Source organism: Megalops cyprinoides, chromosome 3, assembly GCF_013368585.1.
Source record: "Megalops cyprinoides isolate fMegCyp1 chromosome 3, fMegCyp1.pri, whole genome shotgun sequence".
NCBI lineage: Eukaryota > Metazoa > Chordata > Actinopteri > Elopiformes > Megalopidae > Megalops > Megalops cyprinoides.
The window spans coordinates 54,992,969-55,007,968 of record NC_050585.1 but is presented as its reverse complement, the minus strand read 5'-3'; the positions used below and the strand labels follow the sequence as shown (position 1 = coordinate 55,007,968).

The window sequence follows — 15,000 nt, the reverse complement described above, 5'->3', positions numbered from 1 at the left end:
TGCAGGGTCAGCAGGGGTGAGGGTGGAGGAGCAGGCCTGTGAGAGGGGGGAGTACAGTCACTGCAGCCTGCTGGAGGTGCACAACCTGACGCACCGCGACACAGGCCTCTACACCTGCAACTACACCCATCATGCACTGCATGAGGAAAGCACCACCTACGTCTTCGTCAAAGGTGAGGGGCCTAAAACTTTAAAATTCTACTACCCAGTGAACCCCATCCAAGCTGGTTATCCTTCTCAGTGTCAGTCCATCCATTATCGCTGAGTCCACAGGTGAAAGCACAACCACTCTGTCACCCGATCTCATAGGGAATTTGTTTTTTATATCAAGCATTTAGTGCCTTCTCCTTTTTAGTCTTTTTTTTTCCCCAGTGTCTTACCGTAGTTAAGCAAATTTCCGATCTAACTAAACATTTAGGATTTAATGAGAAGCAGCCTTTAGCTTAAACTGAGCCAGAAGCATAGACATGCAGTCTTTCCTGGAGAAAAATCCAGGTGGAAGAGACATCCTTTCACAGACGATTAACCTGGCGACCTTATGGAAACTGCTCTCTGGACTGCACACCATTACATCCAAACCCTCCATATTTTCCTGGCAGCTCTGTACGGGGCATTTATTTTCCCTCTGTGCAGCAGATTTTTATTTCCATTCTGAAAATCTATATTCCCACTGTGATCTGAGAAACCGTGTAGCTCCAGCATCACGAGGTGCATTACCGCTGGATATCAGGTGGAGAGACTCGCACTGCTGAACCACGAGCCGATGCCCTGAGAGCAGGGATTCAGCCTCACTGACACGGGGTGTTCACCTTTTCCTGTCTGTCAGAGCATCACACCTCCTGTCAGAGCCGTAACCTCCATCACTGTGCACTGATCTCTGCCAGAGCCGTAACCTCCATCACTGTGCACTGATCTCTGCCAGAGCTGTAACCTCCATCACTGCACTGATCTCTGCCAGAGCTGTAACCTCCATCACTGCACTGATCTCTGTCAGAGCCGTAACCTCCATCACTGTGCACTGATCTCTGCCAGAGCCGTAACCTCCATCACTGTGCACTGATCTCTGCCAGAGCCGTAACCTCCATCACTGTGCACTGATCTCTGCCAGAGCCGTAACCTCCATCACTGTGCACTGATCTCTGCCAGAGCTGTAACCTCCATCACTGCACTGATCTCTGCCAGAGCTGTAACCTCCATCACTGCACTGATCTCTGTCAGAGCCGTAACCTCCATCACTGTGCACTGATCTCTGCCAGAGCCGTAACCTACATCACTGTGCACTGATCTCTGTCAGAGCCGTAACCTCCATCACTGTGCACTGATCTCTGTCAGAGCATTGCACCTCCTGTCAGAGCTGTAACCTCCATCACTGTGCACTGATCTCTGCCAGAGCTGTAACCTCCATCACTGCGCACTGATCTCTGCCAGAGCCGTAACCTCCATCACTGTGCACTGATCTCCTGTCAGAGCTGTAACCTCCATCACTGCACTGATCTCTGCCAGAGCCGTAACCTCCATCACTGCACTGATCTCTGCCAGAGCCGTAACCTCCATCACTGCACTGATCTCTGTCACAGCCGTAACCTCCATCACTGCACTGATCTCTGTCAGAGCTGTAACCTCCATCACTGCACTGATCTCTGCCAGAGCTGTAACCTCCATCACTGCACTGATCTCTGCCAGAGCTGTAACCTCCATCACTGCACTGATCTCTGTCAGAGCCGTAACCTCCATCACTGTGCACTGATCTCTGCCAGAGCCGTAACCTACATCACTGTGCACTGATCTCTGTCAGAGCCGTAACCTCCATCACTGTGCACTGATCTCTGTCAGAGCATTGCACCTCCTGTCAGAGCTGTAACCTCCATCACTGTGCACTGATCTCTGCCAGAGCTGTAACCTCCATCACTGCGCACTGATCTCTGCCAGAGCCGTAACCTCCATCACTGTGCACTGATCTCCTGTCAGAGCTGTAACCTCCATCACTGCACTGATCTCTGCCAGAGCCGTAACCTCCATCACTGCACTGATCTCTGCCAGAGCCGTAACCTCCATCACTGTGCACTGATCTCTGCCAGAGCCGTAACCTCCATCACTGTGCACTGATCTCTCTACAGATGAGCAGCACCTCTTTGTAGAGTGGCGTGAGTCTGACCCGGACGTCCTGACTGTCTTTGAAAGTGAAGAAGAGCTGCTGATCCCCTGCAGGACTACATTTCCCAACATCACCGTCACCCTGGAGGGGGTGGGGCTTCTCATTCACACTGGGCTTGAATGGGGAATGAGCTGGCCCTCACCTGCTACTGATGGTGGCCAAGCAAACATTCACATCTATTGAGATTCATATCTGTTATTTATTGAATAACTGCAATGGCAACTGCTGACAGAGACAGACGACACTGTAGTCAAAACAGAAAAAAGGTGGAACAACTTCCTGTATCTCAAGAAGTCCTCCTGCTCCTGGGAGGGGACTGTACTGCCCCACCCAAATACAGCAGGAGGTAACCGCAGTGTAACTTAATATAACACCCCATTATCAATCATCAGGAGATTTTCATCGTTTATGCTACACTACTGTAATCCCCACCTCTCTCTTCACATTCAGAGAGGGAATAATTCACATGAACATTGCAGCTGTCCAGCATGATGCCATGGCAACAGGAGAAACCTCCCACACTTTAGACTGTAGTGTGTGACATGGGGGTGTAAATTCATTTGGAAGGAAGACTAATTACATAAGACACACTGCTGTCTCCATTCAGAAAACGCTGGGTGTTTTTGCTGTTATTGTTTGGTTGTATCTCAGTGTGTCACATGGCAGTGCTCTGTGTGGAGTCTGACGTGACCCCCTAATGGCTGCTGAACCCTTGCATGTTCCCAGGAGCCGCGCCTGTCTGCAGAGGTCAGAGAGACGGCAGAATGGGACCCGCGGCTGGGCTTCCGAATCCGCTACCCTCCAGGAACATACTACAGCCTGCTGCGCTGCGTGGCGACTGTCCGGAGCCGGGTCACCGAGGCCAGCTACATCCCCCTGCGCTTCTGTGAGTCACAGCCAGCACAGAAATGCAGGCACTCTGCCACAACCACCACTAACCGCTTCCACATTCAGCAGTTACTCTGCTGCAACCACCACTAACCGCTTCCGCATTCAGCAGTTACTCTGCCTCAACCACCACTAACCGCTTTCACATTCAGCAGTTACTCTGCCACAACCACCACTAACCGCTTCCACATTCAGCAGTTACTCTGCCACAACCACCACTAACCGCTTCCACATTCAGCAGTTACTCTGCCGCAACCACCACTAACCGCTTCCACATTCAGCAGTTACTCTGCCGCAACCACCACTAACTTCCACATTCAGCAGTTACTCTGCTGCAACCACTACTAACTTCCACATTCAGCAGTTACTCTGCTGCAACCACCACTAACCGCTTCCACATTCAGCAGTTACTCTGCCGCAACCACCACTAACTTCCACATTCAGCAGTTACTCTGCTGCAACCACCACTAACCGCTTCCACATTCAGCAGTCACTCTGCCGCAACCACCACTAACTTCCACATTCAGCAGTTACTCTGCTGCAACCACCACTAACCGCTTCCACATTCAGCAGTTACTCTGCCGCAACCACCACTAACTTCCACATTCAGCAGTTACTCTGCTGCAACCACCACTAACCGCTTCCACATTCAGCAGTTACTCTGCCGCAACCACCACTAACTTCCACATTCAGCAGTTACTCTGCCACAACCACCACTAACTTCCACATTCAGCAGTTACTCTGCTGCAACCACCACTAACCACTTCCACATTCAGCAGTTACTCTGCCGCAACCACCACTAACCGCTTCCACATTCAGCAGTTACTCTGCCACAACCACCACTAACCGCTTCCACATTCAGCAGTTACTCTGCTACAACCACCACTAACCGCCTCCACATTCAGCAGTTACTCTGCCGCAACCACCACTAACCGCTTCCACATTCAGCAGTTACTCTGCCACAACCACCACTACTAACTTCCACATTCAGCAGTTACTCTGCTGCAACCACCACTAACCGCTTCCACATTCAGCAGTTACTCTGCTGCAACCACCACTAACCGCTTCCACATTCAGCAGTTACTCTGCCACAACCACCACTAACTTCCACATTCAGCAGTTACTCTGCCACAACCACCACTAACCGCTTCCACATTCAACAGTTACTCTGCCGCAACCACTAACCGCTTCCACATTCAGCAGTTACTCTGCCGCAACCACCACTAACCGCTTCCACATTCAGCAGTTACTCTGCCACAACCACCACTAACTTCCACATTCAGCAGTTACTCTGCTGCAACCACCACTAACCACTTCCACATTCAGCAGTTACTCTGCCGCAACCACCACTAACCGCTTCCACATTCAGCAGTTACTCTGCCACAACCACCACTAACCGCTTCCACATTCAGCAGTTACTCTGCTACAACCACCACTAACCGCCTCCACATTCAGCAGTTACTCTGCCGCAACCACCACTAACCGCTTCCACATTCAGCAGTTACTCTGCCACAACCACCACTACTAACTTCCACATTCAGCAGTTACTCTGCTGCAACCACCACTAACCGCTTCCACATTCAGCAGTTACTCTGCTGCAACCACCACTAACCGCTTCCACATTCAGCAGTTACTCTGCCACAACCACCACTAACTTCCACATTCAGCAGTTACTCTGCCACAACCACCACTAACCGCTTCCACATTCAACAGTTACTCTGCCGCAACCACTAACCGCTTCCACATTCAGCAGTTACTCTGCCGCAACCACCACTAACTTCCACATTCAGCAGTTACTCTGCCACAACCACCACTAACCGCTTCCACATTCAGCAGTTACTCTGCCACAACCACCACTAACCGCTTCCACATTCAGCAGTTACTCTGCTACAACCACCACTAACTTCCACATTCAGCAGTTACTCTGCTGCAACCACCACTAACTTCCACATTCAGCAGTTACTCTGCCGCAACCACCACTAACCGCTTCCACATTCAGCAGTTACTCTGCTACAACCACCACTAACCGCCTCCACATTCAGCAGTTACTCTGCCGCAACCACCACTAACCGCCTCCACATTCAGCAGTTACTCTGCTACAACCACCACTAACCGCCTCCACATTCAGCAGTTACTCTGCCGCAACCACCACTAACCGCTTCCACATTCAGCAGTTACTCTGCCACAACCACCACTACTAACTTCCACATTCAGCAGTTACTCTGCCACAACCACCACTAACCGCTTCCACATTCAACAGTTACTCTGCCGCAACCACTAACCGCTTCCACATTCAGCAGTTACTCTGCCACAACCACCACTAACTTCCACATTCAGCAGTTACTCTGCCACAACCACCACTAACCGCTTCCACATTCAGCAGTTACTCTGCCACAACCACCACTAACCGCTTCCACATTCAGCAGTTACTCTGCTACAACCACCACTAACTTCCACATTCAGCAGTTACTCTGCTGCAACCACCACTAACTTCCACATTCAGCAGTTACTCTGCCGCAACCACCACTAACCGCTTCCACATTCAGCAGTTACTCTGCTACAACCACCACTAACCGCCTCCACATTCAGCAGTTACTCTGCCGCAACCACCACTAACCGCCTCCACATTCAGCAGTTACTCTGCCGCAACCACCACTAACCGCCTCCACATTCAGCAGTTACTCTGCCGCAACCACCACTAACCGCCTCCACATTCAGCAGTTACTCTGCCACAACCACCACTAACTTCCACATTCAGCAGTTACTCTGCTGCAACCACCACTAACTTCCACATTCAGCAGTTACTCTGCCGCAACCACCACTAACCGCCTCCACATTCAGCAGTTACTCTGCCGCAACCACCACTAACCGCCTCCACATTCAGCAGTTACTCTGCCGCAACCACCACTAACCGCCTCCACATTCAGCAGTTACTCTGCCACAACCACCACTAACTTCCACATTCAGCAGTTACTCTGCTACAACCACCACTAACCGCTTCCACATTCAGCAGTTACTCTGCCACAACCACCACTAACCGCTTCCACATTCAGCAGTTACTCTGCCGCAACCACCACTAACCGCCTCCACATTCAGCAGTTACTCTGCCGCAACCACCACTAACCGCCTCCACATTCAGCAGTTACTCTGCCACAACCACCACTAACTTCCACATTCAGCAGTTACTCTGCCGCAACCACCACTAACCGCTTCCACATTCAGCACCGTGCACCAGCTAAACTGCATGAATGTATGTATGTAACAATATAGTATATCAATGTAACTGTATCAATATTCAGTGCAGTATATAAATACAACTGTATCCATATTCAATACAGTATAACATTTAACACCGTGCAATGCAACACTGCACTCTGTAACACACTGTAACACTGGGCAACACTGCACTCTGTAACACACAGTAACACTGTGCAACACTGCACTCTATAACACACTGTAACACTGCGCTCTGTAACACACTGTAACACTATGCAATGTAACACTGCACTCTATAACACACTGTAACACTGCGCTCTGTAGCACTATGCAATGTAACACTGCACTCTGTAACACACTGTAACACTGGGCAACACTTCACTCTGTAACACACAGTATCACTGTGCTCTTCAACACTATGCAATGTAACACTGCACTCTGTAACACACTGTAACACTGGGCAACACTTCACTCAGTGATACTGTGTGTTACAGTGCTCTTCAACACTGTGCAATGTAACACTGCACTATGTAACACACTGTAACACTGTGCAATGTAACACTGCACTCTGTAACACACTGTAACCTTGTGCAATGTAACACTACAATGTAACACTGCACTCTGTAACACACTGTGACACTATGCAATGTAACACTGCACTCTGTAACACACTGTAACACTGTGCTCTTTCACACTGTGCAATGTAACACTGCACTCTGTAACACACTGTAACACTGCACTCTGTAACACACTGTAACCTTGTGCAATGTAACACTACAATGTAACACTGCACTCTGTAACACACTGTGACACTATGCAATGTAACACTGCACTCTGTAACACACTGTAACACTGCACTCTGTAACACACTGTAACCTTGTGCAATGTAACACTACAATGTAACACTGCACTCTGTAACACACTGTGACACTGTGAGACACTGCACTCTGTAACACACTGTAACACTGCACTCTGTAACACACTGTAACACTGCACTCTGTAACACACTGTGACACTGTGCAATGTAACACTACAATGTAACAGTGCACACTGTAACACACTGTGACACTGCGCACTGTACAGCTACTCGGCTGGAGAAGGTCAGGATCAACGCAGAGCGAGTAAAGCTGGTGGTGGGAGACACTCTGTCCCTCAACTGCTCCGCTGAAACCAGCTACAACGGCAGGATCTCCTTCACGTGGGACTATCCGAGGAAGGCCGTGAGTCCCGCGCCGCTGCGGCCGCGATTCAGCGCAGAGCTGCCATGAACGTTTTCAGAGAGCTAATGTTGTTCTGATGCAGAGAGGGTTCATTTTAAGGCAGAGAGGATAACAGTAGTTTTGAGGCAGACAGGTTGAGACAGACAGGTTGTGTGGTTTTGAGGCAGACAGGTTGTGTAGTTTTGAGGCAGACAGGTTGTGTAGTTTTGAGGCAGACAGGTTGTGTGGTTTTGAGGCAGACAGGTTGTGTGGTTTTGTGGCAGACTGGTTGAGGCAGACAGGCTGTGTGGGTGAAGGCTGATTGGTTCCTCTGGTCTCTGTGTTCAGGTGAATCGGCTGCGCGTGTTTAAGAAGCACAGAGACGCACTGGCCACCTCCTACCAGATGAGCAGCGTTCTGATTGTGCGCAACGTGAGCATGGCGGACCGGGGCGTGTACACCTGCACCGCTGAGAACAAGCACCGGAAGCAGGCGACGGTCAAGGTCATCGTCTACGGTCAGTTGCAGTCCCTGCAGCTGCGGCAGACACGGGACCCGTGCAGCTGCACTGACGCCCCTCCCTGTCCTGCCGCCGCGGCTGCGGTTCATGGGCTTTCATTCCTTGTCGTTGCAGAGCATGCGTTCCTCAACCTGTCCTATAAAGGAGGCAGAGTGGTGTCCGCTCTGGAGGGGACCAGCAGGGTGAAGTTTGGGCCCAGGGTGCACGCGGTCCCACCACCCAATGTGCTCCTGTGGTAAGCGTGGGGGCGTCGGGGGTGTGACTGAATTACAGGCACATGCAGTAACTTTCCAGATGCTCTCACCCAGAGCGACTGGCAGAGTCCTTGCACACACACTGAGCACGTGCAGTAGGGTCCGGGCACTCAGCGCGTGCGGTTCCGGGCACTGAGCGCGTGCGGTAGGGTCTGGGCACTCAGCACGTGCGGTAGGGTCCGGGCACTGAGCGCGTGCGGTTCCGGGCACTCAGCGCGTGCGGTTCCGGGCACTGAGCGCGTGCGGTAGGGTCTGGGCACTCAGCACGTGCGGTAGGGTCCGGGCACTGAGCGCGTGCGGTAGGGTCCGGGCACTGAGCGCGTGCGGTAGGGTCCGGGCACTGAGCGTGTGCGGTAGGGTCCGGGCACTGAGCGCGTGCGGTAGGGTCTGGGCACTGAGCGCGTGCGGTAGGGTCTGAGTGACTCATTGCTGCTGGGCCCTGTGCAGGTACAAGGATGGCCAGCCGATCTGGAAAAACTCCACCTGCTTCGAGCCGTCAGGCTACAACCTGATCGTGAAGCATGTGAAGCAGAAGGATGCGGGAGAGTTTACCGTCCTGCTGGGGCACAGAGGCAGACACCTGCTCAGCAACCTCAGCTACACACTGGTGGTGAAAGGTGCGTTTATTCCTGTTATAAACACTCATTTTTATTGATAAAAAATGGGTACACTGTGGTCTGCAATACTGATAATAGTAATAAATAATAAATAGCAACATTATTCATTTAGAAGAGGCCGTTCTCAGAATTGGAAAGTATAATGTTTATAATAATTTATGCTTTTATGCTCATCTAACATTTTCCTTTTTCAGCCATAATATTGAAAAATTAAGGAATACTATAGGAGGCTGACTCCGGTGAGCTGTAACTGCTCAGACTGCAGGAGACTCTGACTCCTGTGAGCTCTAACTGCTCAGACTGTAGGAGACTCTGACTCCTGTGAGCTCTAACTGCTCAGATTATAGGAGGCTGGTTCCTGTGAGCTCTAAGTGCTCAGACTGCAGGAGACTCTGGTTCCTGTGAGCTGTAACTGCTCAGACTGTAGGAGACTCTGACTCCTGTGAGCTCTAACTGCTCAGATTATAGGAGGCTGGTTCCTGTGAGCTCTAAGTGCTCAGACTGCAGGAGACTCTGGTTCCTGTGAGCTGTAACTGCTCAGGCTGCAGGAGACTCTGGTTCCTGTGAGCTCTAACTGCTCTGGCTGCAGGAGACTCTGACTCCTGTGAGCTCTAACTGCTCAGGCTGCAGGATTCTCTGACTCCTGTGAGCTCTAACTGCTCAGGCTGCAGGAGACTCTGGTTCCTGTGAGCTCTAACTCTGGCACGCCCTGCAGAGAGGAGCCTGATCACAGTGCAGCTGCATTAAGTGTCACAGTACCTGCTGCCCTGTGGGTCTGCATCACAGTGCATCCAAGGTTAAAGGTCAATGGCCTGACCAGTAATGTGTGGCCTCTGCGCACAGTGATGGGCTATAGCTGTGTAGTGTAATCATCACTCTTTATTAATAAAACTGTGTAGACTAGTACAGTAAAAATAATAATAATATGATGAATAATAGCTGTATATAAAATAACCACTTCATAGAAACACAGCCCAGAGTGTTTGCAGTACGAAACCATTATAAAATAACTGCGAATAGAAAGGCAGAGAGCAGAGATGATGTGCAGTGGAATACAGCAGCAGGGCTGTGGAGCGGCTCAGTGGCCGGAGGTCAGTCACAGCGCGGTACAGACATTTACATTACTGCCATTATCCAGAGGAGAGGTGCAGTGAGTGAGAGTGTGAGTAGGAGAGGTGCAGTGAGTGAGTGAGAGTGTGAGTAGGAGAGGTGCAGTGAGTCAGTAGGAGAGGTGCAGTGAGTGAGTGAGAGTGTGAGTAGGAGAGGTGCAGTGAGTGAGTAGGAGAGGTGCAGTGAGTGAGTATGAGAGGTGCAGTGAGTGAGTGAGAGTGTGAGTAGGAGAGTGTGAGTAGGAGATGTGCAGTGAGTGAGTAGGAGAGGTGCAGTGAGTGAGTAGGAGAGGTGCAGTGAGTGAGTAAGAGAGGTGCAGTGAGTGAGTAGGAGAGGTGCAGTGAGTGAGTAAGAGAGGTGCAGTGAGTGAGTAGGAGAGGTGCAGTGAGTGAGTAGGAGAGGTGCAGTGAGTGAGTGAGAGGGTGAGTAGGAGAGGTGCAGTGAGTGAGTAGGAGAGGTGCAGTGAGTGAGTGGGAGAGGTGCAGTGAGTGAGTAGGAGAGGTGCAGTGAGTGAGTGGGAGAGGTGCAGTGAGTGAGTAGGAGAGGTGCAGTGAGTGAGTAGGAGAGGTGCAGTGAGAGTGTGAGTAGGAGAGGTGCAGTGAGTGAGTGGGAGAGGTGCAGTGAGTGAGTGGGAGAGGTGCAGTGAGTGAGTGGGAGAGGTGCAGTGAGTGAGTAGGAGAGGTGCAGTGAGTGAGTGAGAGTGTGAGTAGGAGAGTGTGAGTAGGAGAGGTGCAGTGAGTGAGTAGGAGAGGTGCAGTGAGTGAGTGAGTGTGTGAGTAGGAGAGGTGCAGTGAGTGAGTAGGAGAGGTGCAGTGAGTGAGTGGGAGAGGTGCAGTGAGTGAGTGAGTGTGTGAGTAGGAGAGGTGCAGTGAGTGAGTAGGAGAGGTGCAGTGAGTGAGTGGGAGAGGTGCAGTGAGTGAGTAGGAGAGGTGCAGTGAGTGAGTGGGAGAGGTGCAGTGAGTGAGTAGGAGAGCTGCAGTGAGTGAGTAGGAGAGGTGCAGTGAGTGAGTAGGAGAGGTGCAGTGACGGCTCTCCCTGTCTGTCTGGCTGCAGTGAAGCCCAGGATCTCGGAGGAGGGCGTGGTGAAGGCAGAGCTGCAGCTGCAGCTGCTGGGGGGGGAGGAGCGGCTCAGCTGCACGGCGTTCGGCGTCCCCACACCTGCGCTCACCTGGGCCTGGCAGCCCTGCAACCCCGACCCCACCCTCAGCACGTGAGTCCCTGCCACGCCCATCCCTACACCGCTGTGCCATCCTGTCACCACTGCAGTGCTGAGGCAGCGTGAGGCAGACTGAGGCAGCAGGGGGGTGAGGCAGCAGGGGGGTGAGGCAGCAGGGGGGTGAGGCAGCAGGGGGGGTGTGAGGCAGAGTGAGACAGCAGGAGGGGTGAGGCAGCAGGGGGGGTGTGAGGCAGAGTGAGACAGCAGGAGGGGTGAGGCAGCAGGGGGGGTGTGAGTCAGAGTGAGACAGCAGGGGGGTGAGGCAGCAGGGGGGTGAGGCAGCAGGGGGGGTGTGAGGCAGTGTGAGACAGAGTGACAGAGTCACACTGCGCTGATAAGGCCAAGGTGAAGGTCACTCAGAGTCTGGCTTCCAGAGGAGAGGAGCGGGAGGCTGAGGGGCATATTTATGGAGGGTCTTTATCGCCACGGTGACAAATCTAATCAGCGGGGGGGTGGGGGGTTGGAGGGGTGGGGGGGTTATATCCTGAGAGACACAATGTCCAGCCACTTCCTGTTTGGCTGTGGTTTCCTCCTTAGTCTCAGTCAGTCTGAGTGCCACTACCTGCAGAAGCAACATTCAGACACACACCATGTATGTATGGATAATATGCACACACACACACACACACACACACACACAAGCGCACACACACACCATCACACACATGTGCGCGCGCGCACACACACACACACACACACACACACACACACACCATCACACACATGTGCGCGCGCGCACACACACACACACACGCACACACACACACACACCATCACACACCATCACACACATGCGCACACACACACACACCATCACACACCATCACACACATGTGCACACACACACACACACATGTGTGCGCACAAACACACACACGCATGCACACGAGTGCACACACACACAGCACACGAGTGCTCACACACACACACTCATACACCATAATCACAAACTATCACACACACACACCCATACATACATGGTATAATATGCAAACACACACACACCATCACACACATGCGCACACACACACACACATCCCCCCCCCACACACACACACACAAACACACACACACACTCACACACTTCTGTATCAGTTTGTGTCAGAGGAAATAGGTTTATGTTCCCTCTTGTCCTGTTTTTTCTATTTTTTTTCCCCCACTACCCTCAGCTGTCGTTGCTGTACTTCAGTAAGACAGCCCTCATCCTGTTCGTCTGTCTGTTCTCCTCAGGTGTGACCTGTACGGGAATCCCAGACCCGTCCAGCTCTACTCAGAAGACCATCCTCCCGAGCACAGCCTCCATCCGTACAACAGAATTAAATCCACTTTCACCAAGACTGAGGTGCTCAAGGGCAAAAACAAAGTGCGTCTCTCTGTTCTAACAGGAAATGAAGCACACAGACTGACTTCGCAAACTCCTCACTACAAACTGATACTGGGAGTCAGGGGCAGACTGCAGTACCTTAACTAGAACTATAATTCTAATTGCTAATAACTATAATTCTCTGCTTGGCTGCATTCCAAAACACATACAGTAGCAAAGCGCTCTGAACTGCCTCTGTCCTGCTGCTTATGACTGCAGGAGCTACTTTAATAACTGACAGGTCTGAAACAGACAGGAGTCGTGACCCATGACAAACGCCCTGATCCGAGCTGCACAGCTCTGTAAATCCGCTGCTTTATACAGAATCTCACCCCCAGACAATGCATGCCATCTTTCATGCATTTCAGGGAGTAGCTGTAAAAACAGCTCATTGTGAATAGAGAACAGAGCCCTGGAAACTGGCTCTTGCTGAAACATCGCTGATGATTCTGTCTGCTGAGCTCAGCCACACGGCTGCAGACTCTCTGCTGAGCTGAGCCGGTGATGAGCAGCGGGATCCAGGCCCTGCAGAGGCCACACGGCTGCAGACTCTCTGCTGAGCTGAGTCAGTGATGAGCAGCGGGATCCAGGCCCTGCAGATGCCACACGGCTGCAGACAATAATTTCACCTGCTGTCTGAAAAATCACACCTTTGACTTTGATTAGTGGCAGTGTTGTTATAAATTTCTCTCTAAACGAAGAGGAATTTAATGCGTGGAATATGCTGTTATAACCACTGTGATTTGAGCTGAATCGCTCTGTGTTGGTGCGCTGTGTTGATGCTCTGTGTTAATGGTCTGCATTGGTGCACTGCGTTGTGGCTCTGTGTTGATGCTCTGCATTGGGGTTCTGTGTTGATGCTCTGTGTTAATGGTCTGCCTTGGTGCGCTGTGTTGATGCTCTGCGTTGGTGCACTGCGTTGTGGCTCTGTGTTGATGCTCTGCGTTGGGGCTCTGTGTTGATGCTCTGCATGCGCTGGGCTGCAGGTGATCAGCACGCTGGTGGTGGCGGAGGCGCGAGCGTCGGGGGTGTATTCCTGCTTCGCTGAGAATGAGGTCGGCACTCACCGCTGGAACAGGCCCTTCTACGTTAGCGGTAAGTCAGTCAGAGCCCTCATGCGTTACAGGAACATGGCAGCGGGATTCAGAGGCCGCGCTGTTCGCTGGAAGCAGGAATGTGTGGCAGCGTTTCCTCGTAATGAGAGCAAAGCGTCTCCTCATTCCTACGCCCTTAATGACGGACAGTGATTCCCATTAGGATCAGATCAGCTCACTGCGTGACTCACTGCGTCACACCTGCACACTCCTCACTGCGTGACTCACTGCGTCACACCTGCACACTCCTCACTGCGTGACTCACTGCGTCACTAACCTGCACACTCCGCACTTTCCTCACTGTATGACTCACTGCGTCACACCTGCACACTCCTCACTGTATGAGTCACTGCATCACACCTGCACACTTCGCACTTTCCTCACTGTGTGACTCACTGCGTCACACCTGCAGACTCCGCACTGTATGAGTCACTGCATCACACCTGCACACTCCTCACTGTGTGACTCACTGCGTCACACCTGCACACTCCTCACTCTGTGACTCACTGCGTCCCACCTGCACACTCCTCACTCTGTGACTCACTGCGTCCCACCTGCACACTCCTCACTGCGTGACTCACTGCGTCACACCTGCACACTCCTCACTCTGTGACTCACTGCGTCCCACCTGCACACTCCTCACTCTGTGACTCACTGCGTCACACCTGCACACTCCTCACTCTGTGACTCACTGCGTCACACCTGCACACTCCTCACTTTTTGTTTTGGGTGGATTTGTGACGTCGGTGAGAAGCAGTGCTGGGGTGAGGGGGAGATGGGGTGGGGGGGGTATAAATGGGTGTAAGAGGTGCGCTGGGGTAGAGGAGTGGAGCCAGGAATGCCCCACACGGGGGGGGGGCATCAACAGGAGGCTTACAGGCCCCGCCCAGCCTCCTGCACTCTTGTCACTGGGGCTCTGTTCTGCAGTACTGCAGGATGGGAACTCTCAGCCCCCGCTCTCCTGCTGGTTTAGGATTATACATTTTGCTATGGGCATAACCATTCCTTTATATGTTCCAATAATATGCATGTTATTGGCAGTCAGTGCACAGAAGGTTACTTTAAAGGTGACTCCCGAGTAGCTCAGCGGTTAAGGTGTTCACCTTGAGCACAAGCTGAGCTCTATGGCTCCAATCCCAGCTGTGTCATCAGCGCACCTGTGTTTCTGAGGGCTGAATTCACCTGGCCTCAGCACACCTGTATCTGAGGACTGAATTCACCTGGCCTCAGCGCACCTGTATCTGAGGGCTGAATTCACCGGGCCTCGGCACACCTGTATCTGAGGGCTGAATTCACCTGGCCTCAGCGCACCTGTATCTGAGGACTGAATTCACCTGGCCTCAGCGCACCTGTATCTGAGGGCTGAAT

General features: G+C 52.0%; 1 protein-coding gene across 1 annotated transcript in view; it reads left to right on the top strand.

Moving 5' to 3' along the window:
* The window catches only part of LOC118774592 (vascular endothelial growth factor receptor kdr-like), a 51,764-nt gene that overhangs the window by 24,003 nt on the left and 12,761 nt on the right, over positions 1-15,000 (top strand). The window contains exons 6-15 of the mRNA XM_036523945.1: positions 1-173; positions 2,118-2,317; positions 2,882-3,041; positions 7,343-7,479; positions 7,807-7,975; positions 8,093-8,213; positions 8,680-8,849; positions 11,013-11,169; positions 12,406-12,538; positions 13,525-13,633. The exon at positions 1-173 is cut by the window's left edge and continues 39 nt beyond it. Of these exons, the coding sequence (XP_036379838.1) occupies positions 1-173; positions 2,118-2,317; positions 2,882-3,041; positions 7,343-7,479; positions 7,807-7,975; positions 8,093-8,213; positions 8,680-8,849; positions 11,013-11,169; positions 12,406-12,538; positions 13,525-13,633 (1,529 nt within the window). The remainder of the gene's footprint in view (positions 174-2,117; positions 2,318-2,881; positions 3,042-7,342; positions 7,480-7,806; positions 7,976-8,092; positions 8,214-8,679; positions 8,850-11,012; positions 11,170-12,405; positions 12,539-13,524; positions 13,634-15,000) is intronic.